General features: G+C 38.2%; 1 protein-coding gene and 1 pseudogene across 8 annotated transcripts in view; one reads left to right on the top strand and one right to left on the bottom strand.

Annotated features, from left to right (window-relative positions):
- The window catches only part of ZNF800 (zinc finger protein 800), a 52,480-nt gene extending 33,716 nt beyond the window's left edge, over positions 1-18,764 (top strand). For 5 of the 8 annotated variants that reach the window (XM_015134845.3, XM_077997222.1, XM_077997234.1 and 2 more), the window contains one exon: positions 14,108-18,764. In XM_015134845.3, the coding sequence (XP_014990331.1) occupies positions 14,108-14,294 (187 nt within the window). In that variant the 3' untranslated portion in view covers positions 14,295-18,764. Of the gene's footprint in view, positions 1-212; positions 4,721-10,334; positions 10,424-14,107 lie in introns of those variants that run through there. The other 3 variants (XM_077997224.1, XM_077997223.1, XR_013415507.1) reach the window with 2 other exon arrangements.
- Positions 18,765-23,936: 5,172 nt separating this feature from the next.
- LOC114677304 (U2 spliceosomal RNA) lies at positions 23,937-24,107 on the bottom strand (annotated as a pseudogene).
- Between the last annotated feature and the right edge of the window lie 3,787 nt (positions 24,108-27,894).

The following is a 27,894-nucleotide window of genomic DNA, read 5'->3' as shown; positions in this document are numbered from 1 at the left end:
ACTTTATTGGATTTTAAATTTCTTTATATGTAATTCCATTCACCTGTTTATTCAGCCATCTACACTTGAGCAACTACTTTATGCCAAGGACTGTACTAAACATTTAGGATTTGAGGAAAAATACGACTTGATTACTCTCAAGAATTTTATAAATCTAGGCTTTTTTCATGTCTGAGGCCAGAGTGATTTTTCCTTTCCTTTTTTTCACTCAGGATGAAGTACATAGTGGTGTAATCCTAGTTGACTGCAGCCTCCAACTCCTAGGCTCAGGTGATTCTCCTTCCTCAGCTTCCTGAGTAGCTGGAATACAAGCCGGTACCACCACACCTGGCTAATTTTTATTATTTATTTTTCATAGAGATGGGGTCTCTCTGTGTTGCTCAGGCTGGTCTCGAATCCTGGCCTCAAGCAATCCTCCTGACTTGGCCTCACAAAGCGATGGGATTACAGGCACACACCACCACACCTGGCCTTACAGTGATTTTTAAAGTGCAAATTCATGCACTTTTTTCCAAGACCTCAGCTTGGAATGTCCTCTTGTATTACCCACCTCTCTTCTTTCAGGACTCATTTCTTAGGAACCCTCCCTGTCTCTCCAAGGCAGCTGAGTACCCTTCAATATACTCATCCCACCCTCTCCCTCTCCTGTTGTGGCAGTTAGTGCCGTGTTTTGTAACTACCTGTTTATTTGGGTCTCCCCAGCTAGACTGAAAAAGGCGCTTGAAGGCAGGGCTGTGTCTTTGTGTCCTGAGTGCTGAACACAGTACCAAGTACACAGTTTGTGAGCAATAGAATTTGTGGAGGGAATGCATTTTGGATGGAGGCTATTGGTTAAGTGACCTGCAAAACTGCTCCAGTATCATGCCAGGATCAGTCTTCTTTGCTCATTATTGATGAGAAGCAATACTAACTTATGTCTTTATTCCTAACTTAATTATACTCCCAAGTACACATTTGCATGCTTCATTACATACCTGTAGTGATATCAGTGACACTGATAAAGTATTTTTTCATATTTTAGTTCTCATGTTTTTGACTCTTTATTTTAACTTTGTTGTTGATTGAATTGAGTATTTGAGTTGCTGTTAGTATAAATAAAAGTTTCCCTCTTGGATGACTTACCATGTTAAAAAAAAAAATCACAAGTAATATTATGCGCTAGTGATACCTTGTGATTTCAGATTTATTTTGTTCCAGGAAAGAATCAGTTTGGGTCTCTTTGGAGAAGGGCATACATCTGAGTTGACATCAACTTTTCTGTAGGAGAGATTATTGAATCTCCTATAAAGGATTATATGTAAATATATAAATTAACATTTGTCTGTTTTACAAAGTAGAGTGCCTGAAACATGAATATATAAAATGTTATTTTCAGTGTACTAGAGTAAAGGAGTTTGGTATTTAAAGGAGTTCTGTACTTTGGTAAAGCCACAATTCTTTTGATTACACTAGTGGTTGGTTATTTAATCAGGATATGAATTCAAATAGCCGACAAAATTTTGAAAAAATGCAGATGTCTGGCTGACTCCACATCTATCAGATTGCAATTTCTGGTGGTGGTGTCCAAGCTCCTATATATTTTGTACCAACTACACAGGTAATTTGATGGGATAGCCAGAACTACTCAACTATATAAACCAGAGAACCTCGAACCTTAACATATGATCATGTGGGACCTTGTTAAAATGCAGATTCTGAGTCAGGAGCTCTGGGTGTGACCTTTTTTCCAGTTCCAGCGAGCTCCATGTGATGTTCATGCTGATGGTGCATGATCCACACTTTGAACAATAAGGCTATAAATAATAACCATCTACATTTTAAAAGATTTCCTTTTTTTTTCATTTAAGTGTGGTGTATCTGTTCCTACTCTTGCTTATTCTATAAGACAAGTGTAATGGGCTTTAGATCCAGTCTAAAATAGTTTTGTTTTGGATATTGTCTTCCATTAAAGTTTCAGTATGCAGAGGATGAAACTTTGTCCTTTTTTTCCAATGACCATCAGATAAATGATAAACCTGAATCTAAAAGTAATTTCTCATTTCCTATCCTCCTGTCAGCTATGGTCCTTTGAGGTCAAATAAAAGTAGAAGAAGCAAGTCATCTGTTCAGAGACTCTGTTGCCTCTTAAAAATAAAACTCAACTCTGAAGATTACACGTGCTTAATTTTCGTTATGATATTGTTAGGACTAGGTGTGTTTATCGTTTTTAAGGCATTGACTGACAAGTTTGTTTTTGAATAAGCCCTATTTTAAAAATTAATTTATTTACTTAAAAATATTTTGCTTTCAGGTCCTCTTTGTTAGAATTTTAATTTGGTATGTTCCATACAGAGGTGGAAATAATGTTATAGCTTCTAAATAACTAAATTAACTTTGTTGCTAAGAATTAAAAATAACCCAAACCTTACTGGGTTGATCATAGGAAGCTGAAGGGATACTGGGGCATACGTGACAGATTTACTGATGTGCCTGTAGTTGATTTGGGGGCTGTGGGGTGGTGACAGCTAGATTTGTTTACATGCTACTGATGCGTAGATGGTGTCCTAGATATGCAGGCAAACAGGTATTTGCTAGGTTGAATTAACCCAAATTCCTTTTAGTCTCTTGAGTAATGCAGGCCTTTGTATTACATGTTAATTAAAGAGTTTATTACTTGTAAGACTAGTTGTGTTTGAAATGAGGTATTTGCCTTTTAAAGGTTGAAGATTTCAACTTAGCACGCTTTATTGAGTAGAAGATGAAATAAATTATTTAAAAATATGATGGGGACAGATTAGTAATAATAAGCAAATTAAATTATACAATTTTTTTGGCAGAGCTTGTTCAGTATCAAAAGTTAAAGCATTCCATGAGTATTCTTCAGATTTCACTGTCTTACATTGACTTATTTCATTCAGTCAGTAAACAGATAAGCTCTTGCTTCATGTGAGGCACTGAGTAAGGTACAGAGATAAGCAGTGCAGTTCCTCTTCAAGTATGATGGAGGAGGAATACATTTTAAGGACACAGACGTGGAATATTAAGGCACACTGAAGAGTTAGGAAAGACTTATAATTCCTAAATTCTTGAGTTTTGAAACAGATAGGCAGAAAAAGTTTCCATGTAGGTACAGAGACATGAAATCACATGTAGATTAAGGGAAGGAGTATGAGACAGGGAAATGGACAAATCAACAAGGCTTTTATGTACCAAGTAAATAGTTTGAACTGTATTTCAAGATTAGGAGTACTGTTGAAAGATTATAAACAGGGACATATAATAGCACCAAGGGAACTGAATTGGAGTGGAGGTGGGGATGTAGGACTGTGTGAGGGAAATCAATTAGGAGACTATTTCAGAAGTCTACGTAAGAGTGATAGGATGTAAATTCAGGTTTTGGCAATGAGACTATAGAAAAGGATACAGGTGAAATAATTATTTCAGAAATGAAATTTTCCAGGCAGTGGAGACGAAGAAAGAATCTAGTATGATTCAGTTTCAGGCATTCTAGTTGAGCAGGTGGGTGGCACCATGCTTCAAGGCAAAGAATACAGGAGGAAGAAGAACACTTTTCCAGGGGGAAATGCTGAATTAAATTTTAGATATGTATGTTGAGTTTGAGGTGGTAGTGGGACATCTAATTGGAGATGCTTAATAGAAGTAGGATATACAGGTTAGAGGTCAAGATCGAAATTGCCCAGGGGCTAGAGATTTAGAAGTCATTAGTGTTCATGTAGTTGTTGAAGCCATAGACTTTGAAGGGATTGCCAGGAAGAATAAATAGAATCAACATATTATACTACTACATGGATTCTTTTCATTTATTATGTGATTTATGATAATACCTATCTATTTTAGTTTTTCATTTGGGAGCAGGTATTTGGGTAGCTCTGGTTCGCTCTCTCTCTCTCTGTTACCCCCATCCCCATATAAAATATGTAATATAACGTGTATTTAATGTTACTCTGAGAAGTACTGAATAATTAAATTGTAATAGTATTAGGCAATATGAATTAATTTATGTGTTGTATTCAGAGAGGTTTTAAGATAAAATCTGTAAGACCTATTTTAAAAGATTATTTCTTGAAAAAGGAAAAATCTTATTTTAAAAATAAAGCAATTTATTAGTGTTCTTGGACTAAATAAGATTTATTTGTTGAGTCCCATAGCTTTGATCTGTCCAGGAATTTTTATGGTTTACTTCCCTTGCCTCTGATCTAGGCAGGTACTATGTCTGTGTGCCTAATCTAGTCAAGGAAAACTAGGAGAAAGCCATCTGGCTGATCCTGATAGAATTTGACATAATCCATACGAGAAACTTAAGCAATTTAGTATCCATAGCCAGAGTCTAAGGGAATAAAGGTACTATTAAAGGTTGAACAGATGATTTAAATATATTAATTATTCTTTGCAAAGCTGCACTTTTTTGACTGGTGAATATTTAATGAAATGTAGATCCTACATCGTCATCCTGTGGCTCTCACTGGTTTTTCCCGTTTCCATCTCCTTTCTGGAGGAAGAGCATAACAATAAAACTGTTTCTGATCTTGCCATCTAGAAAACACTAGTATTAAAGTGGAAATTTTTGTCTCCTTAAAAGTGAAATGAAGCAGCCTATTTACCACCACGCATCCCCAGGCCAGTGGGTACTTACGAGGATATGCAAGATGACTTTTCAGAAATCAGCCTTGCTTGGGATGAAACCATTGATTTAATAAATAAAGCATAGGTCTGTATACCACTCAAGATGCCATTGGTCTGTATCAAACTTTTTTGGCATTAACTTTTAAAATATGCCTTTAAAGGAAAGAGTTCCCAGGAGACTTTGTCAAGTTTCAATACAGTAAATGTTATGGCTGAGTTATAACTCCTAAAAACTGAAGTTAATAATAGAAATGACAGATCTGAATTAGAAGAGGATAGCTATAATAAAACAATTTTTGTTATTCCCTTATGATCTATAGTAAACACACACACACATATTTTTAAAGTTTTTTGTTTTAATGCTTTGAAAATGATTTCTCTTTCTTGTTATTTATACTTTAATCAATGATGGGTATTAGCATTAAAGCCTAATATCCACATCAAATAATACAAGGCACACTGCTGTAACACACAATTATATTAACCATAAACTTTTACCTGTTTCAAGTCTCTCATTTTAAATAAATTTGTTTAAACATCAGTTTTTTTTTTTCCTGGCAAGGCTCTATATTCTCATTCACACCCCAGTAAATCACTGAGAGATTATTGATGAAGATATGTGTATTTGGGTGTTTGAAGGATTATAACAAAAATAAAAAGTAGAATAGAATTTTAGAATATATGCTTTCTACATTGAGGACTTCATTTGCTTTATAGCCTTCTTTATATTTGTTGATATTCTTTCTTGCCCTATGCCAACATTTTAGAAATACATTTTTAGAAATTTCTTACAATGTTTATCAGTATGCTACCAATAACAACACACACACACTCACTCTCTTTCTTTCTCTCTCACACACACACCTTTTTATCCATGTAATAACAAATATCTTGAGTTTATAGTGTGTATTTTGCTAGAAGTTAAGTGGTTATACATCTTTGCTTTAGCTTTACAAAATCACTAGATCACTGACAGATGGTTTTTTTGGTTTATTTTGTTTCGACATTTTTTCATATAGTTAAAACCCACAGCACTCAATTTCATCACCCAGGCCCAATTCACAAGCTTAATCAATGGCAAAGTAAAACTGGCACCTCTTGATTTCCTGGTTTGTGTTTTTTGGGTGGAGTTGATTCCTGAGTATGAAAGTTGTGTTAGGAAATAATATTAGGTAGCTGCAAGAAAATACTGGAAGATGGTTACCAAACATCCTGTATAAGTGTGATTTTCTCATACCTCAGGGCCCTGCTTATTAAAAAGTTGGATCTAGATATGTGTTGATCTTGCCTAGTCAGCCAGTTTTGATATACTACTAGCATGTTACCATTCCTATGTAGTATTCTATAAAGAAAATTTGGCAACCCAACGTTTGAAAAATTTTTTAACATTTTTAGCCAAGTTACTATTTAGAATCAAACTATGTCTAAAAGTAAATTCATCACCCTGTTATCTACGATTACTGCTCCCATCCTACTAGAACTGACTCTCCTTGCTTGACTTCTTCATTTTATCCATGTTGCCACCACCACTTTGCTTATTACGCAGACTTCAAAGTCTTTTTTCGTCTGTGAATCTGTTCTTGAGAGTTCCAACTCATGGAGACCTCTTCTGATAAACTCACATTTACCTTACCATTTATTTTTTACTTCTATCCTTTGTGTTATTATTGCATTATTAATTATATTGCCCCCCCCATTAGACTCTAAGCCCTTTGAGACCCAAGGCTAGCAGTTTTACCCTGCAGCATGTAGAATTATGAAAGAATGGATCACCAGGCCTGTCCCCATTCTCCCTGTTCTGTAAGGTATCAGTAAGTTTTGATTTCTTTTTTGTAATGTCTTCTTCATGTCCTACTTTTCCTGGTCTAAGCTTTCTATTGCTCTACTCTTGGCCTTCTCTGGTTCTTTTAGTATCTTCTGTTTATAAAGATTATGGGTGATTTTTAGAAGATTCTTGGGATAATTTTTTGGAGATATATGGGTGATTTTCAGCTTTTTCCTATCTCAGGTTCAATTTTGAAACTCTACCACAAAAATTCTACCTCTTTATACTTGCATTTAATATTTATTCAATAATTGAAATGTTTTGAGAGTGTGTATCTCAGAAGCAATAGTTTGGATATGTTAAAAAATGGGTTAACCACACTTTTATTTTCAATACAGAATAAAAAGAAGAGTAAGTCTTTGCAAATTAAGGCTAATAGTTATTTTATTTCACCACCTGATATTTTGTATATACCTTCAATTGAGCCATAATTCTGTTGAGTTGTACATGGAGAATCTAGAGATTTAGTATTTTAAAATGGAGAAAATTGAGGTAAGTGATTGCACAAGGTCAAATGTGTAGCTGATGAAGAAGTCAGGAATAGAAGCCAGCTATCTCTTTAAGATTATTTTAATATATAATAACATGTTTTTAAAAAGTACAAAAAGGAATACTGTGAAAGGTAAGTTTTTTCCCTTCCCCATCTCTCAGTTCCTCCATTACCTTCCCCAGAGGCAAGAAGTTACCAGTTTCTTGGACTTTCAAGAGCTAGTTCATGTATGTAAAATCAAGGAAATGTATACATTGTCCTTCACACAAATGGTAGCATCTTATACATACCTTTCTGCACCTTGCCTTTTTTTACTTAACAATGTCTGAAAATTGTAGAGCCTGGGATTTTTTTGTTCCTTGGTCCATGAACTTTCCATTTTACTGTACCGCTTATTATTATTAAACAACTTTTTTTATTAATATGAATGGACAGAGTTATTAAATTATTATTTACTTCTAGCATATTGAGTACCTCACATGCAACATGATGTAGTATTTCACATTTCTTTCAGGAGGAGAGGGTCACTGATTTATGATACATAATGTTGAAAGTTAAAAAATAATAAGGGAAATTTATAAATAGCTGTTACTGCTGGTTACCAAAAATAGCTAATTGTATATTTACTTTTCCATTTGAGAAAGAATTGGGAGATGAAGTTTTCAGGGAAATCATTTACCTTCAGACTTGTGTAAAAATTTGTACGGTTTGTACAAACAGTTTATCTTAACTGTGAGAAGCAATGATGTTATAAATGTCAAACCACAAATGTTTGTTTCATTTTCTAAATTTTAAAATCTCCAACCTCAAATTTATATCACAGAAATAGTTTTTCATTTGTTTCTCAAAACAGTTTGTAACTATATATTTTTATCTTGATATGATTCATGATCATCTATATAAAAATACACCATTAATTTTGATCATTCTGGGTTTTTTTTTTTTTTTGGCCAACTTTATCTATCAGCTCAATTATTGCTTTAATTCTCAGAGAAAAATACAGCCTGTCAGAACTGTCTGATTTTAGATCTTATGGACCAAACTGTATCACAAAAGACAAATCCATTAAAAAATGTGTCCCATGCCAAATGTCCATGATAATATTCATAGAGGTTGAGTACTTATATTTGAACTTCACGTTAGATAATTAGTCAGTAATTCTGCTTTCTTCCTAAAGATGGCAGGCCTTCTCAATGTATTGTATACTTGGTAATTCTGTTTGAAAAAGTATTAGACTCCAACCATTGTTGATTGGAAAAAAAAGTTAATCAGACTAAAAATATATTTTCATAACACCATCATCATAGTTAAAATTCAGTAGTTGAATAAGTAAGATCGTATTCTTGATGTTCATAGCTTTAGTGCAGCTTTTACATGTGTTGTCCTCAACCCTGAACACAGGGTCCTAATGGTTCTTATTGCATTTTGACTTTGGAATTCTTGATGTAAGATAATGAACTAAAAGTCTTGTCAAGAATTGTGATAAGTCATGTTAGGATCCTGCTATATTTATAAGTTTCTCTCCTATAGAGATGATGTCAGGAAACAAAAACTGGTCAACAAAACATCTCAAAAGGAAACAACACCCTTAAGTAATGATGTATTGCATATATTTGTGAACATCTGAAATATTTTTATATTTATTCTTTGGTAAAAATTTATATGTCCAAGTTCTACTTGAACTTTTTCTTTTTGCTTAGGTGACTGATTCTTTTTTTTTTTTTTTCTTGAAATTAACTTTTATTCAATACTTTGGGAATTTTTTTAATCCCTAGAAATTCATCTTTTTTTTTTTTTAAATTTATTTATTATTATTATACTTTAAGTTGTAGGGTACATGTGCATAACGTGCAGGTTTGTTACATATGTATACTTGTGCCATGTTGCTGTGCTGCACCCATCAACTCGTCATTTACATCAGGTATAACTCCCAATGCAATCCCTCCCCCCTCCCCCCTCCCCATGATAGGCCCCGGTGTGTGATGTTCCCCTTCCTGAGTCCAGGTGATCTCATTGTTCAGTTCCCACCTATGAGTGAGAACATGCGGTGTTTGGTTTTCTGTTCTTGTGATAGTTTGCTAAGAATGATGGTTCTTTTAATAAGCAAAATAAGTACTTATCGGTGCCACTGGAAAAAAAAAAAACACTTTGGCCTTATCTGCTGTGAAAACTAAGCTCACAAGGTAGTGCTCTAGAGCATGGATAAACACTATATTTTGTTCCTCCTTTTCCCATCATTTCCGTTTCTAATTAAAATGGTGTGTGTGTGTGTGTGTGTGTGTGTGTTTAATCATGTGGGATTTTGCTGTTCAAAGAAGGCAGACAGCAGGACAGAGGGCAGGCTGGCCTCCCTGCCAGGCCTCACAGGTAACTTTGATGTGGCCACCACTTACTAAGGCTGACCCTGATTATTAGTTCATCCAGAGAGGTAACTAGGTACTAGAAGACTGCACCACTTTAATCAGCTTCATAGATAGTAGTGTATAAATACCACAATTCAGTTCTTTAATTTGTGATGGGAAGTGTCAGGCACAGTGGTTTCTCATGTTTATGGTTCAGTGCATTTTCTCCCAATAGGCAAATCTACATGGAAAAATAAATTATAATCAGAAGGTTGCTTGGTGAGCATTGAATCAGCTCTCAGCAACCAGTGTCAGCAAGCTCTGGTAGTGCAACACACTCATCTTCCCCATAGGAATGCAACTGCCACTCAGACCAGATATTGTTCAATATGCAGAGCATCCTTTCTACTGGTCCAGGCCGCAGATGCATGGCCAGCTTTTGCTTTCTTCATTTCTTTTCCTACAGAGGTATTGTAGACTTTCTCTTTTGATACTTTTTTTCAATTAGAATTTAATACAGTTGAGCTGATTAACGTATGTAAAACACTTAGCCCAATTCCTGGTATACAGTAAGTACGTGATAACTAGTATTATGAATAAGCATAACTGGTTTTGAGTCCAAGTCATCTTGTTACTTGTAATATCAAAGAGTCTTCTGGGCCATTTTTATAGATGAGTGTGATCCATCTTTTGCATTTTGAGTTATTTTCATCCTTTAATTCTTTTCATTTAATTCTTCAATTTTATTTGTCCTTAATGTTGAATCCATGAGCTAATTAGGACAGTGCCTTTGACTGTATGTGATTTTGCTATTGTTTTAACTTTAAGATTTTTATTCTTTTAAATTTCAGTTTCTTGCTCTGAAATACCCCATTCTCCACATTTCCCCCATCTGTAATGTGAATCTGTTGGAAGAGATCACCTTGAAGTTGCTGCTCGGTTCCAGAATACATTTGATTTTATATCTTATTTGAGTATATGATGTCAGTTGTAGCCATGTCCATCTAACTGTGCTTGCCTTCATTTTAAGCTCTGCTTAAATTGTTTCTCATAGAGTGTGAAGTTATTTTGAAAATGGTAGCAGCACTGAATCCTTAGAAGGATGGCCATGACACTGGGAGGTTGTGATTGAAAAATCCATGGGTAAGTGTAGGATTTCAGCAGTCAGCAATGACACTACAGACCTGACAGATACACAACTGACAAATCAAAACATTTTGTGTGAAAATGAGTACAGAAAGGAATGATTCAGATGAGTCAGTTGGTCACCCCAGTAAAAACAATCATTGTCAGTCTTCTCTCCATCCACCTGGGAAGTGAGTTTTTCTTTTAAGAGTCGCAAAGAAGATTCGGGAAAATGGTAGAAATTACCACAGCTCTTTCTGGTGCTTGTAAAAATACATATTATGGTGCATTTTTGAAGGTGGTGGTCTCAGAACCACATTTTGAGAACTGTCAAAGATAGGAACCATTGTCAGAGTTCAGAAGAGAGATAGATCATTTCAGGCTGCAGTAATCATGGAAAGCTTAATGAAAGAGACTGGCTGTGGTCTGGGTTTTGAGAGATGGACAGGATTTGAATAGATGAGAGCAGGGAGAAAACATTTTTCGGTGGGTGAAATGCCAAGAACAAAAGTACAGAGGTGGGAAACAATAGTGTAAGGGGAGTGCAGAATCAAATAGTTTGACTCAAAGGTTCTTAAATGTGGTCCATGAAAGAAAATTGAGGCCCTACTTCTGTCAAATGACATCACTCACTTCAGACTTGGAAGAAATGGGCATCTCTGCGTATTTCTCTTCAGCATGCAACTGGATGAAACTGTTGATGCCTATCAGTGCATCCAGCTTCACATTTTCATGTGCTTGCTGATGTCATCAAAAGAACTCCATTTTAGAACACCTTTTGGAAACTGGAAAGACTGTCAACATCTTCAAAATAATCTTTCTCAATAAATATTCAAATGGAAGAAGAAAAATTGCACTCTGGGGGAAGCTGGTGCACCTGTGATGTCAGGAACACAGCATGGTTTTCCTGCTTGATGAGGAAAGGATTGCCGCACGTCATTGTGTCTCAGTACTTTCCATATCAGCAGCTGTCACCACCTTTCCAAAAGGTGTTGTCAAGAAATAGGAGCAGGTTAAGATGTTTTTCTCTAACCAGACAGAAATCTGTGGACTTTCCAGAAGTCTAATTGAACTTGAAGGCAGAGGAAATAATGTGACTTGAGTCTAACTTGAAAGTCTTGGAGGAATTTGGTGTTACAGTATGCAGGCCATCTTAACCTGGCAAATTCCATTCTATGTGATTCTGCTTTCATTCTATTAAATATGTACCTTTGTGAGTCAAGGATTTCAGCACTTGTTGCCATAGGGAAGAAGTTGTAATGGATTATCAAAGATGAAGTATATGTTGCTATGTCAAAAGCCAAAGCACAATTTCAACTCATTTAAACTAAATCTCGTTGAGATGTACTGCTGAACAGTCAGAATTTTCTAAATTTTTTTTTCCAGCAAACAGTCATTTTTCTTTCAAAAGAGAAAGGAGGCATAACCCTTTATAAATATTGCTTATGTTCAGGAAATCAGCTTCCAGTGCAGTGAAACGAAGTATATGGTGTATGCATTTCTGCGCATGTTTCTGGAGGAGGAAGTCCCTATCTTTAGTTAGAATCTCATACTAGTCATTGACTTTCCTGAATGGCTAATAACTATTGATTTAGCTATTGTGGAGGCAGTGGGTTGCTCTGGATAAATCTGAGCATAGGAATGAGAGAAAATCAGCTCATTTGAAGAATATGGGATGCGAAGCTTTGGCACGACAGTGGCAGGTAATGTAGAGATTCAGGTTATCCCCCGCATCTGAGTAATCTGAAGCTTCTCAAAGGTAGGAACCTTGTGTTATCTTTTTTGTTCATACTGTCTGAGCACAGTGCAGGAGACATAATAGGGACTCCAAAATTGTTGAGTTAAATTGAAATCACTGTATGAATAGTGAAAGCTGGACTGTAGCACCAATAATAAATGCTCTTCTGTCTTACCTGTATTTAACACTGTTTGGTTACATCATCTGGTGAATACTAAGGTTTTTGAGAGAAAGTGTTTTATAAAAAGCTCCTATAACCTTCATTTTATTCAGGAGCAGTTGGTTAACACAAACTTTTGGCCTTAAGAGGATTTGTTCTCTTTGGACATTTTATTTATTTCTGATAATTTTTACCAAAAGTATGCTTCCAGACACAATAATTGTATCCAGTACCTTCAGGGTGCAGGAAACTTACAGGATGGTGTGATTACTTATGTCATCGTTTGTTTAAACAACAAAGCAACATTCCAATAAATAGTATTGGATTTGCTCATCATTAAATAAAATCAGCCTGACAACTCTGAGCTCACTTTAGCTTAAAATATATTGGAAACTTATAATGGATCTTCTATCAATCTAATAACAAAGCCCTGGAACCCCTCTCCTGTGTTATATTATTATAATTTTATTATCACTTTTATGCATGTTCCCGGAACAAGGTTTGGCAAAACAGACTCCCTAGGTATTAACTTAAAATTTTAAATTAATTTATGATTGGGAGACCAGGATGTTAAGCTTAGATTCTAGTTCATTGTCATATTTTAGTTTTGATCCCATTCAATTATTCCAAACTAAAGAGAGATTCATTGAATCTAAAACATTGGTATGATCTAAAATATTTGTCTCACATTTTTCTGTTTTTAGCAAACTTTGTGTTCCCAAGTCTGGAAATTACAAATCAAATTACATTTCTCATTTCTCAAAAGCCCAGAATTTTTTTTCTAAAGTGGAAATTATTACTGGAGTTAAATAAGGTATAACGTCACAGAAGACAGTGGCTTTGATTAACTGCAAAATGTTTAAGCAATAAACTCTTCTGTAATACTGTAATTTATGCAGAACTTTTGAGGAAGATAAACTACTTTTGTGGACTCTCTATTCATTTTTAAAAATCTTTTGATGTCCACCACTTTGCTACACAATAGAAGAGAAAGATTTTCACAAATTTGAATTGAGATAAATATAGAATGGGTACACAAGAATGGAGTAAAATTCCTTGTATTATATTTTTTACTATAAAACATACTTGTATGACATTTGGGAAACATAAGTTAAAAAAGGGTTACCTGCAGCTTTATCACTTGGAGATAACTGCTTAACATTTTGGTGTGTTTCTCTCCATTTTTACATATGTGATGTGTCATGTGTACACACATGTACACATAAGTATACACTCACACATGGTACAAATGGGGATGAAACTGATTTTTTTTCATTGCATATAGTATCAATTCTTTTCCATGTCATTACGTATTATTTCACAGCATTATTTTAATAGCAGTTTAGTATTCGCTGTAAGAAAAAGACTATAACCATTACCTTATTGTTGGGTATAGGGCATTCCCAATTTCTTTTTTTGCCATTTTTTTTTCTGGCATTTTTTTTTCTATTATAGATACTGCACTGAACACCCTGTATGAAAAATTTGTGGTATTCATAATTATTCATTAAGAGAAAATTCTCAAGCTAGACTTTCTGGGTCAAACTATTCAGACATTTAAGGGTTTTGATACATTTTCCTAAATTGCCACTAAGTTGTTGCATGAGACCTCAATTGGATCTGTTTTCCTATGACCAGCGCAGTTTTCTCTCGTGGCACCCTGTTGGGCGAAAGTGGCACCGCACTGCCCGTGGGTCTGCAGCTCTTGCGGGGCTGAGAGGCGTCGGCGCGATTTCCTTGGTGTCTAACCCGCATGTCTTTGTCTTTCCTCCCTGGGGACCGCTGCCACCCGTGCGGGCCGAAGCCTTACGAAGCCGTCGCCCCGCAGCGCTGCCGCCCTGCGCCCGGCCGCCCCCGGGAGCCGCTGCCCGCCCGCGGGCGCCGTCACCACGCGTCAGGCCGCTGCCAGCTGCCGCGCCAAGCTCCGCGGCGGCGCCGCCCGAGAGCGCCAGCACGCGGCCCGGGGCCTGGGGAAGCTCACGGCACCGTGAGCGCCGCCGCCTGGCCGCCGGCGGGACCTCGCCCTCGCTCCGCACCGCGGTACCTCAGGCGCCTCGCCGCGGCGGTCTCCACCGGCGGACCAGTCGTCCGCAGACCCCTGAGTCCTCTGCCTCGCCTCAAACCCCTTTTACTCCTTGCCCTCGTCGGCCCTGGGTCGAGCCAGAACTCTCCCGTGAAGCCCTCTAGAGGACCACGTGCCTTAGGGACAGGCTGGGGGCGGCCTCCGTGCGAGTCGTGGCTGCTCGCAGAGCAGCACGTCCTCTGCCTGCCAAAATCGCGGCTTCTTTGAGAATCTTGTCACTGGACAATACCATCCTTTTCCTTTCAGCCTGTAATTTATAGATTTCCTATTCCTAGTGAGTTTTGTCATAATTACTTATTCAAAGACTAGCTTCTACTTGAACCTTCACCTCAGATCCTGGCATCAACAAGCTAGTTTCCCCTGCCCACCTCCCCCGCCCCCCCGCCACAACCCCAAATATTGCCATCTGCCAGAATATTGTTTTAATAACTGTCCAAATCCTCAGTGACTGTGGGGTGCTTGACACAACTTGGAGTTGTGTTATGCACAACTGTGGTTGAACTTGAACTCCAACATCCAGTCCCCTCCTTCCTGTAACTTCATTTCCAGTGATTATTTCTCCCCTTCAGAATCAGTCCTTGCTACCACAGTCCTAGACCGTGTCATTAGAATCCGCATCCTCTCTACAGTCTTGTCTGTGGTGACCATGACCTCTCAGATCTCCTGCTCCAGGGAGCGGAAGTGACTGACAGGACCCCTGCCTTCCCAAGGCATCCACTGCTGGGTTTGCACTTGAGGTCATGCTTCTCCAGCACTATCCCAGTCAGTGAGTGGGCACAGCACGGGGTGTTGGTGGTGGCACGTTCATGGAAGATGTAGGACTCCTCTGATAAGCAAGTTTGGCTTGGGAACACCTGAGCGGCCTGGTTGAAACTTTCTGAGAACTATGCTGCATGCAGCCTGAGGCTCTTGGGCCCAGTTCCCCTCTCCTTTCATAGATGTCATACCTGTATTATGGTATGAAGGATCCCTTCCCCTCTCCTGCTTCCTTCCCTTTATCCTTCACAGGAGTTCCCTCAATAAAACTCTTGCACACTGAACCCTGTCTTGGTGTCTGCTTCTAAGAGGACCTGAACTAGCACATCATCAGACATTCCATGCTCTGATCACCATCTTCCTATCCTAGATTCCTTGCTCACTGACAGCTAATTCGTTTGCTTCATTTTTTCCCACTGTTTGTCAGCCCCTGTCTTGCATTCTCATCCTTGGTTAGTCTAGATTCTGTGATCCATTATCATGATCATTCTCCTTGAAATGCATTGCTTTCAGCACTCTTGAACCGCAATTTCTTCCAATTTACTTTCCTGACAAAATCCCAACTCTGGATAAATCTTACCATCTGCCTTTCATGGGCCTTACTGGGACACTGAACATTTTCTTTGAGAAAAACACACAATTCAGCCAATTCACTTTTACTTCCAATTCGTTAACTCAAACCTCAAGTTGGTGCTGTTGTTCCTACTGTAGTCTCAGTTCTCCACATCTGAGACTACTCTTCATACCTTTTCATCTCCTCAAAATGTTCTGATCTTTTCCTCCCTGTTTACTTCACATTTCCCTGAGAAAACAGAATTTACTACATCCAGACTTCCTCATCTTGTCACCACAAGACCCTCCAACCCAGTTACCTTGGTAACCTTCCTTTTTGTGATAATAGAGGGAGCTTCACAGATCAGCCCCACCTCTCATGCCCCGAATCCCAGCCCCTTTGCCTTTTCAAGGACTTCCTCCTTAGGTTTTCCCCTTTCTCTCTTTCGCTTCATCATCCAGCCTCCTCTCAACGGATTATTCCCCGCACGCATGCTCCAGTGTCTTTCATCTTAACCACACCTTCCCTCGTGCACGTCTTCTCCGTCTGTGAACCATTTCTCAGCTCTCCTTTAGAACCAAACTTTTTAATGGAGTTGTCTATTCTTTCCTATTGGGATATTGTGACACCAGTTCCACCTGGTCTCTCTGCTACCACTCTTAACCACTCCAATACATTTTTGATAGAGTGGTAGCAACAACCTTTCTCACAAATTGAATTAAGCAAATTGTTGCTTTTAGGATAAAATCTAAACCCCTTCACCATGGCTCACATAGCCTTGCACAATCTGACCCTTACCTATCCTTTCTCCCCCATCTATGCTCCTCTCTTTATTGCCCACTCGAATGCAGCCACACTGGTTCTTCCAATGTGCCAAGATATTTTCTGCACCTCAGGGGCCTAGGTAATGCTGTTTTCTCTGTTTAAGCTGCTTTTCACAGCCACTCTCTCTCCCACCACAACCATATCCTTTAGATAACTGATTAAATATAACATCTTGAGAAAGACCTGCACGGAGCACTCTATTGAAGTAGACCCTACCTTTCTGTCCTCCCATTTGCTGTATCAGTCCTTTGTTTCCTTCGTCACTCTAATCCTGTATCTCAACTTGTAGTGTTATTTATTTATTTACCTTTGGGGGGATCTATTTCCCATACTAGAATGTATAAGGGAAGAGACCATGTTTGGATGTCTAGACTCTTCAACGTTGTATTCTCTGCCTGTAGCACAATATTTGACACATATTAGGTGCACAAAAAATATCTGTTGAAGGAATGAATGAACATATTTGATACTTTTTCTGTTGAGGTTTCCACTTTTCGTTGATTTGTAAGAACTTTTTATATATTGAAACCACTAACCATTTGTTTGTTCTGCATGCTGCAGACATTTTGCTCTTTGTCAGATATCTATCAATTTAATCTGTGATGTCTTTGATAAACAGAAATATTGCATTTTTTTATTTAGATAAATCTGTCTTTCATGATTTCTGCTTTTGGTGTTATGTTTAAAAATGTCTTCTCTTTCCCAGTGTTATATAAATATCTGTCTATGTTTTTTATTTTTATTTTTAGATTTGAATTTTTACCCCAAATGGAATTTATTTTTAATATAGGTGTGATTAAAGGTCTAAATATTTATTTAGTTGTTGCATCATTTATTGAAAACTCCCTTTTCTACTGTTTTAAAAATTCCACATTTATCAAATATTAAATTCTTACACACACTTGGAGTGGTTTCTGAATTTATTGTTTGTTTAATTTTTTTATATCCTCTATTCCTGAACCATGCTGTTTTAATTATTGCCATTTTATCATTTGTTTTACTGTGTGTTTAGTTTCTCAATTAATGGGGTAAATATTACTCTTCTTTTAAAAAATATTTGTGGCTATATTTTTGCGTGTATTCTCGCATATAAGCTTTAGATATGTTTTGGTCATGTTCCAAAAGAAATTCTATTGCCATTTTGTTCGGAATTGCTTTAACAGTACAGACTAATTTGGGGAGAATTACCAACTTTGTAAAATAAATTTCTCATTCAGGAACTTGTCATATGTTAAGGTTACTGAAGACAATCTCCAAATGTTCTTTAGTAATTTTGTATGTCTTGCATATTTTTATTAATTGTATTGTTAGATATTTCATTTCTTTGTTGCATTTGAATGGGATCATTTTTCCATTATTTTTTATTACTGGCTGCTCCTTCTGGGGTCAAGCTATTGATTTTTGTATTTGATAACTTTTGTGAACTCTTTCATTAATACTCCCTAGTTGATTCTCTTCTAAGTAGCCAATCATTTTAAGTATAATTAATGGTGATTTTTCTCTCTTTCTTTATAATATTTATACCTCATGTGTTAAATAAATGACAGTAATAACTTTGCCCTTATTCCTGACTTGTTAGGTATGCCATTAAATTTTACCAGCTTTTAAATGTTAGCTCTCAGACTGAAATTCAGGTCTTTATCAGGTTAAAGATGTGGTTTGATGGTTCAAATATGCTAAGCATTTTATTAGAAGTTGTTCAGTTATATTAAGCATATTCTAGGTAACTAGAAATGATCATGTGGTTTTACTTCTCTGGCCTATTATCACAATAAATTATGTTAATAGTTTCTCAATATTGGATTATTTCTGTATGAGATGTATCCTGTTAAATAATGGTGTTTCCCCCCCTTTTTTTCATATAACAATGTTGAACTCAATTTCTTACATTTTATTTGGATTATTGCATTTATATTTATGAATAAGATTGGGTTGTAGTTTTACATTTTTGAATTCTACCTTTATCAGCTTCAAAATCTAGATTGGTACATAGCATATGAATTGCCTATTCTTTGGGGTCTGGGGAAACTCACCCATAACATTGTTTAGGCCTCAATGTCTTTAAGGAAGGATGAGTAGAAGACAATTCTCTGAAAACTTAAAAAGTTTTTCTGTGGTTTTAAGTATCTCTTCTTGAGTATCAATTTTTAAAAAATCATATTTTTAAAGAAAAACATGCATTTTCATAGAATTTTAATATTTGTTGTCTATATATAATTATAATTAAAAATATTTTTCTCTGTATCTGGTTATGGCTTCTTTCTCATTTCTGGTCTTTTTAGTTACTTTTTTCCTTCTTTTATTAGACTTGCCAGTCTTTTTAAGGAACCAACACTTGAGTATTTCATCAGTTCTATTTTTTCTGTTTGATATAATATTAATATAACTTTTCATCTTTAATTCCTTATTTTTTATGTTTATTTTGTTGTTTTATGAATATTTTGACTAATTGATGGCTTAGTTCATTTATTTTCATGTTTTTATTTAATAATAGGACACATAAGACTATAACTTTACCTCTGGGCACAGCTTTGACTGCATCTCAAACATTTTGGTATGTAGTCTCTTAATTGTTGCTATTTAAAAATAATGGATTATAATTGCTGTTTTTATTTTATTTTTGACATATTTTTTAGGATAGTGTTGTGAGGTTTTTGTCATTGTTAATCCTACTTTCTTTTTATTAAAGAATAAATTTATTAATATTTATGTTCCTACTTTAATAAAGAGCTGATTTTGTTTGGAAAAAGTGAAATTATCTGTGAAGTGGTCTCATCTGAAGTTGTATACAAGCACTGTGGAGTTCCTTGTTACAAGAGTCTACCAATAGCACCAGCTAGTGGCAGTTATACTAATTACTGACAGCAGGGACTTGGTGTACCACTAATGCCAGTAATTTACAGGAATTCTGATTTTATAAAGTCCTATTTATCCATATAAAAGTTAAGAAAGAACTTTAAAAATGTTTATTCCACCAGAATTCCTCAAGTATGGTAAAACTTAAAAGGTCATCTGATAACTAGAGTAACTCATCAAAGTTTATGAAATCGGGAAGGATTTGAATATTGTGAAAATGGACTTCGTCTCAAAATTTTGGCATTAGAACAATTTTTCTTTTAGACTTGGCAAAAGTAGTTTGAAAAAGATTCGTTTTTTATAATTACAGATGTAATTTATGAACATAAATAAAATAAAAATACCCTGTAACTTCATTACCCAGGGAAAAGCATGGCTAACATTCTGTTGTATTTCCTACTAAGATTGTTCCTGTAAATCTTTCTCTCTTTCTTTTTGTTGAATTGGGCTCATATTCTTTTTGCTTTTTCTTTTTCACTTATTATTTGTGAGCATCTCCCTGTGATGTTGGAAATGGAGATGATTGGGAACTCATTGATCTCAGTAACTGTAGCTCTAGGGCAGGGCTTTTCTTGCTGTGGTTTTTACTGTCCAAGCTGCTTGCTTTTCAAACTGGAGACTTGAAGGCTCCCTGATACCCTTCCGCTTAATTCCTTTTTTCTTTTAACTGGTTATAAGTAGTTTCTATCCTGTGTACTCAAGAACTCTGATACAGTGATTTTTTTTTATTTGATTGATAGCATTTTCAGAATTCTACTGCCAAGAGATATATTATGCATACATGTGCAGGCATGTGTGCATACACATGCACACACACAGACATACACACATGCATGCACACACGCACACATCATACAAGTCTGGGACATATAACTTAATTTATTTGTCTATTTGGGGATTCACAGGCTACATTCTTATATTAAAGGCTCCCGGACAGGTGCGGTGGCTCACACCTGTAATCTCAGCACTTTGGGAGGCTGAGGCAGGCAGATCACTTAGGTCAGAAGTTTGAGACCAGCCTGGCCAACATGGTGAAACCTCGTCTCTACTAAAAATACAAAAAAAAAAAAAAAAAAAAAAAAAAAAAAGCCAGGCATGGTGGCACACACCTGTAGTCCCAGCTACTTGGGTGGCTGAGGCAGGAGAATCGCTTGAATCTGGGAGATGGAGGTTGAAGTGAGCTGAGATTGTGCCATTGCACTCCACACTCCAGCCTGGGTTACAGAGCAACACGCTGTCAAAAAAAAAAAAAAAAAAAAAAAAAAAAAAAAAAAAAAAAAAAAAGGGCTCCTAGAAGTTCTGCATTAAAGAAAAAATGTTTGCTTCAAAATATGTATTTCTTTCAAACATTTTGTTATTGAATACTTTCTCCTAATAAGACCTGTTAATAATTTTTATACAACTTTGGAAACAGTGAGTTTGTTGTTTGTTTATTGGCTTAGCAACATACTCATGGGCCTTTAGCTTTGCTTCCACATATCAGTGTCTATTAAATTAGCATTAATAGTCAACTCTCAATTGATTTATCATATGGAGAAAGTTTACTTTCTTTTTTTTTTGAGATGGAGTTTCACTCTTGTCACACAGGCTGAAGTGCAATGGCGCCATCTCAGCTCACTGCAACCTCTGCCTCTCAGATTCAAATGATTCTACCACTTCAGCCTCCCCAAGTAGCTGGGATTACAGTCATGCACCACCTAAATTTTGTATTTTTAGTAGAGACAGAGTTTCACCATGTTGGCCAGGCTGGTATCGAACTCCTGACCTCAGGTGATCCACCCACCTTGGCCTCCCAAATTGCTGGGATTACAGGTGTGAGCCACTGCGCCCGGCCAGAGAAAGTTTACTTTCTGATGCCTCTTGTTGCTTAGTCATTAGTTGGTTCCAACAGAGCTGTAGGATGTGATCTCAGGATTGCAGTCAGACTCAGGCAAGACAGGCCCTGCTTTGGACTCATACTTTACAGGGCTCTGCCCTGGCCCTTCTTTGGGTACTTCTGCTTTGCCACGGTAAAGCATCTGTGCAGCCAAGTGAATATGTCCACCTGGAACCTAAGCCTTCTTCTTTAGGCTACATTCTGGGCTCCTGGGGCCCAGAACTCTCAATCCAAACAGCCCTACCTTCAGGTCCATCCTATTGTGCCACCAGTTGAGTACCCTAGGACCAAAGGGAGGCCAAAGGATGGCCATTTGCAGGGGTGTGGACACAACCTGGTTCTGCAGGCTGAAGAACCACACACAGGCATGTGAGGCCCTTTGGTGAGATGCAGTGGGGGTGTGGGATCAGGACCTATACTTACCAGGCCACCGTATTCTAGCACGGGACTCCAAGGAATCTAAAAATTCTTAATTTGAATGTAGCCTTTTAGGAAATTATGTAGGTATATTTGTCAGCATATAGCAATAGAACACATTTTATTTAACAATTCATTGGCTTGGTTTGCAATTTGGAAAATATTTGGGGCTGGGTGCAGTGGCTCATGCCTGTAGTCCCAGCTACTGAAGTGGCTGAGGCAGGAGGATCTCTTGAACCCAGGAGGTGGAAGCTGCAGTGTGAGCCATGATGGAGACCCTGCCAGAAAGAAAAAGGGAAGGAAGGGAGGGAGGGAGGGAAAGAAAAGAAAAAGAAGAAATATTTGGCCATATGGTATATAAGCTTCCATTTTACTCTGCAAATATTAGGGGTGAGATTGGTGCTTGGAGGCTACAAGCAAAAGTCGCAATCACAACGGCACTGTGAAGTCTTGGGACCTCAAGGAAAAGTGGCTGCAGGGTGCAACTTGAGGGAGAATCCTGGGTGTCAGTCACAACACAGCCTGATGGAGCCCTAAAGCTTGGCATGAAGCATCAGAGTCTTCAGTCTTTGAATAGATCATACACTGAACAATGAGTACTTCAGCAGGGATCTCTGACCACAGTGGACTGAAGACTAGAGACCTTTACCCCAAGTCCTAGGCACTACAGAAGCCTCCAGAATTCTGTGCTCTTGAAGGCCTGCCAAAACATGACTGATTTTGATTTTTTTCTACAATGGCGAGTGAGAAGCTCAGAAATCAGACTGAATTTTATTTAGAAAATTAAAGTAATAGCACATCTGTTAAGCCCAAGTGTAATGGTATGAGAGTCACAGTAGCCAAATTGTAGTAAGTACAGAATAGTACAAAATGAAGCACAGGATGCCTTGGAAGAGTGAAACAGAGGGAACTCTCTTGGTCTGGAAGTTCAGGGAAGGTTCCTAGAAAGGGAGACATTTAGCTAAAAGGTGGAAAATGAGCAGAGTTTTCAGAGACAGTGTTAACAGTAAGAAAAGAAGAAGAGCATAGCAAATAGGAGAGAAGACCATATGGGGAGGTTGGAGGTGGGAGACAGCAGGATGAATTAGAACTGAATAGAGGCCTGCAGGCTTTGAGAGTTGAAAGCGAGACAGAGAGTGGATGGATGAGACGAATAGGAATGACACAATGATGCTCTATCACATCACGGTGCTCTATAAACCGCATCATGAACTTCTCCAGGAAAACAACCAGACCACGATTTTTACCTTCAATGAATGAGTTCATGGTTTAGTGGAGACAAAATTCTAATACGAAAATAATTCAAAGAGGTAAGTGCTGCACTAAAGATCTACTCACTGTTATCTAGGAGCATGGAAAAAGGAGCACTTCAATATTGCTGAGTGAATCAGAGAAGGATTTGCAAGAACTTGAGTGCTTAAGTTGAGCCTGGAAGTTGAGTGGGAGTTTTCCAGGACACAAATGGGTGCTGAAGGAAAGAGAAAGGGAAAGGGAAGAGCAACAGCAAAATCTTAGGGGATAGAAAAATGCAGTATGGATGGAGGCTGAGGTGCATGTCTTACTAAAGAGCTTGGATGTTTTCGTCTGGGTGATGGCAAGTCTTTAAAGACTTTATGAGAAAGATCATTCCTAGAAAAATGCAGAGGATGAGTTTGAGGGATCTGAAACTGGTGCAGGGGGACATGGTAAAAATTGCCATTATATGGGTGAGAGGTGGGGTCCCTGAACGAGAGAACTGGTGTGGGGGTGCCGTTGGGGAGAAGATGGTCTCAAGAGATGTTTCACCAATGGAAGAAACCAACAGGCTTCCCCAGATCTTTGTGCCTCACTCAGCGTGGCTTCCTACAGCCGGTAAGTTATTAATGGGCCAATCTGTAAGAGAGAAATCTGATTATCCCATTCACACTAACCTATCAATGATAACAGCTCAATGTCCTTTCTCAGAGGATGTTGAATTCAAAACAGTATTTCTGGAATGGGCAAAGAGTGTGTTGAATGATGGAATTTCAGATGCTTTGGTGCTTGAAAGGGAGGTAATTACTGGATGTGGGAAGGGCAGGAAGAAGAGACACTGCTTCCCTTAAATCAGTGCTTCTCGACTAGGGGCAGTTTAGTCCCCCAGTGGACATGTGGCAGTCTGGAGGCACTTCAGGCTGCCATAAACTTGGAATGGATGTTCTAGACGTCATTGTCCTTGCAATGCATGGGACAGCTTCCTCACAGCAAAGAATTATCAAGCCCAATATGGCAGTAGTGCTGAGGTTGAGAAACCCTGCCCTAAAGTATACTTTGAGCGGCGTATACATGAAGACTTGCCCTATATCTGAGTAATGTAATTATTAGGTTAAACAATCATAACTTGTGGGACAAAACCAGAAAGTAACTTCTGATAAGAACAGATACTACACTTGATCTTAGCCAAAAGGCGGACAAGTGATCAGAAAGTAGCTTCTAATCTGGTCTTCAGCTGTTCCTTTAAAATGATTCTGTGGGGTTTGTTCTTGACCTGTTATTGGCTGAAAACTTGGACAGGCCTCATGAATTTTCTGGTCACTACTACACAATGAAAAAAAAGCCCTACATTCACTTGAAACCACAGAGTACATTCTCAGTTCAGTAATTACATGTCTAGTCTCTTATAATAATAATAAACTTGATTTAAAGCGGAGCCTTTCCCTTCCCCTGGCATGGGGAAGGCTGCACTGGAGGAAGCGGCAGTGGCAGGCCTTTTCTCCCTTTCTGTGCCCAATGCTCCGACTCCTCCCCAGCTTGCCAAGCCTCTGGGGTTGGAGAATGGGGCAGGAGTGGGGGAAAGGGCACCAGGAAAGTTCTTCATAGACTGATAGTGTAGTGAGTTGGTACGGAACTCTGTGCCTGGCAGGTATTTAAAGCTGATTCCATCCTCTTGGATTTTTTGGGGGAACTTTATTACCTAGAGTTCCCTTTTGTGAATGATACACTCTCTCCTAGCTTGGGGCTTCTTGAAAAAAACCATCTGTGGTAAAGAACCAACGGATTTTATTTTTGTTTTGTTTTAATTTCTATTCTGCCATGGATTGATACTTTTGAAAACACACAGTAAAAATGAATTACTGCGAAGATAAAATGAAAAAAAGTAGCACAAAATAGAAGCCTACATTTTAAATCATCACATTGAATAGACATAAAATTACTGTCAAGCTGCTATAAAATTTTCTAAAAGCTTATTTTCGAGGGCGTGCGCAGTGGCTCATGCCTGTAATTCCAGCACTTTAGGAGGCCGAGGCGGACAGATCACTTGAGCTCAGAAATTTGAGACCAGCCTGGTCAACATAGCAAAACGCCTGTCTTTACTAAAAATACAAAAATTAGCCAGGTGTGGTAGCCTGTGACTGTGGTCCTAGCTACTCAGGAGGCTGAGGCAGGAGGATCACTTGATTCCCGGAGGTGGAGGCTGCAGTGGGCTAAGATCACACCACTATACTCCAGCCTGGACGACAGAGTGAGACCCTGTCTCAACCATGACAACAAAGCAAAGCTTACTTCCAATTTCTGTACTATTCCCACCATAGAGCAGTAACAGTCGGTGGACCAGCCCTGAGCCTCACGCCCCACATGAAGAGCACTGATCTGACTCATTGCTCCTTCCCTTGTTTCCTAATGCCTGGGAGATGGTGATATTTGGCTTCTCTCCTCTGAAGCTTGTCTGCTCTCACAGTGACTGAATCTCTCTCTCTCTCTCTCTCTCTCTCTCTCTCTCTCTCTCTCATTGTCCACTTCTGGTCCATGGAAAACAGTGAGGCATCTTCTGCCCTGATGTGACCTTGGAGCACAGGTTGCCCAATGAGACTTCCTCCCATGGCTCACTGACCAGGTGCTAGCCAGTGGGTGCTCCTCAGGAGTGGTTGGATAGAACAATCGTTCCCTGCAAAGATGTCCATGTCTAGTCCCCAGAACCAATGAACACATGTTGCTTTACATCACAAAAAAGACTCTGTGATAGGGACATGATTAAGGGTCTTAAAACAGGGAGATGATCTCAGATTATCCAGGTGGTCCCAAATGTAATTATAAAGGTTCCTCTAAGTAAAAGAGAGGCCAGGAGAAATCAGAAAAGAAGATGTGGACAACAGAAGCTGAGGCTGGAAGGAGACACCAAGGAATGCCAGCGGCCTCAGAAGCTGGGCAAGGGAAGGGAGGTGATTCTCCTCTAGAGCTCCCAGAAGGAACACAGCCCTGCTGACGCTGTGATCTTATCTACGGATGAATGGAGACTTTTGACCTCCGGAACTGTTTGTTTTGAGACAGAGTCTTGCTCTATCACCCAGGCTGGAGTGCAGTGGCGCGATCTTGGCTCACTGCAACCTCTGCCTCCCAGGTTCAAGCAAGTTTCCTGCCTCAGCCTCCCAAGTAGCTGGGATTATAGGCGTGTGCCACCACACCTGGCTAATTTTTGTATTTTTAGTAGAGACAGAGTTTCATCATGTTGGCCAGGCTGGTGTTAAACTCCTGACCTCAGGTGATCCGCCTGCCTCAGCCTCCCAAAGTGCTTTGACCTCCAGAACTTTAAGGTGACAAAAATGTGACTCCAGCCTGGGAACAGAGCAAGACACGGTCTCAAAAAAATATAGACAATAAACCTACTAAAATTGTGGCAATTTGTTGTAGTAGTAGTGGGAAACTAATCTAAGCAGGACTAAGACCAAAGTTCACTATAGCCTCAAACTTGAAGGAACGCATAATAACTAATCTGAGTGGTCCTTTAAAGTCCCTCTACTTTGACTTGTTGTAAGTCAGATTTCAGTTTCATTTTTAAACTGCATGGTGCTTGGAACCTTGGCATAACTCTCTCTTAAGCAGCTTCATAGCTCTTTGTGGAAAAAGAAATAAAGCCTCAAACTTAACTGCCAGTCCTTAATGAGCAGTTTACCAATGTTGAACTGAATGAAAAAGCTTCCCAAAATTACAAGCCTCACATCTGCAGTTTTACTTCTATGTCTTTTTTTTTTTTTTTTTTTTTTTTTTTACTGATACAGAATATCTGTGCATATTTTGGGGATACATGTGATACTTGCATACATGCATAAAAGTGATGATCAAATCAGGGTAACTGGAATATTGATCACCTCAAGCATTTATCTTTTCTTTTTTGGGGAGCATTTTAATTCTTCTCTTCTAGCTAGTTTGAACTATACAATATGTTATTATTAACTATGGTCACCCTACTGTATTATCAAATGCTAGATGTTACTCCTTCTATCTAATTGTATTTTTGTACCTGTTAACCAACCTCACTTTATTCCCCCACCCCCTATTCCTTCCCTAGCCTCTGGTAACCACCAGTCAACTCTCTCTCTCCATGAGATCTACTTTTTTAGCTCCCATTTATGAGTGAGAACGTGAATATTTGTCTTTCTGTCCCTGGATTATTGCACTTAATATAATGACCTCCAGCTCCATCTATATTGCTGTAAATGACAGCATTTCATTCTTTTTATGGCCAAATAATATTCCATTGTGTGTATATAGCACATTTTCTTTATCCATTCATCTGTTGTTGGACACTTAGGTTGATTCTATATCTTGGCTATTGCGAATAGTGCTGTGATACACATGAGAGTGCAGATATCTCTTCAATATTTTGACTTCCTTTCTTTTGGAGATATACTCAGCAGTGAGATTGCTGGATGATGTGGTGGTTCTATTTTTAGTCTTTTGAGAAACTTCCGTACTCTTTTCTATAGTTGCTGTAGTAATTTACGTTCACACCAACAGTGTGTGAGCCTTCCTCTTTCTCTGCATCTTCACAAGCATCTGTTATTTTTTGTCTTTTTGATAAGCCATTTTAACTTGAGTGAGATGATATTTCATTGTGGTTTTAATTTGTATTTCTCTGGTGATTAGTGGTGTTGAGCACTTTTTCATATATCTGTTGGCTATTTGTATATCTTCTTTTGAGAAATGGTTATTCAGACCTTTTGCACATTTAAATTAAATTAAATTAAATTAATTAGTTAATTTTTTTTGGAGACAGAGGGTCTTGTTCTGTCACCAGGCTGTAGTGCAGTGGCATGATCTTGGCTCACTGCAACCCCCACCTCCCTAGTTCAAGGAATTCTCGTGCCTCAACCTTTTGAGTATCTGGGATTACAGGCATGCACCACCACGCCTGGCTACTTTTTAAATATTTTTAGTAGAGATGGGGTTTTGCCATGTTGGCCAGGCTGGTCTGGAACTTCTGCCTTT

The sequence above is a fragment of the Macaca mulatta genome, chromosome 3, assembly GCF_049350105.2.
Source record: "Macaca mulatta isolate MMU2019108-1 chromosome 3, T2T-MMU8v2.0, whole genome shotgun sequence".
NCBI lineage: Eukaryota > Metazoa > Chordata > Mammalia > Primates > Cercopithecidae > Macaca > Macaca mulatta.
The sequence above is the reverse complement of the archived record's forward strand: the minus strand, read 5'-3'. Positions and strand labels throughout refer to the sequence as shown.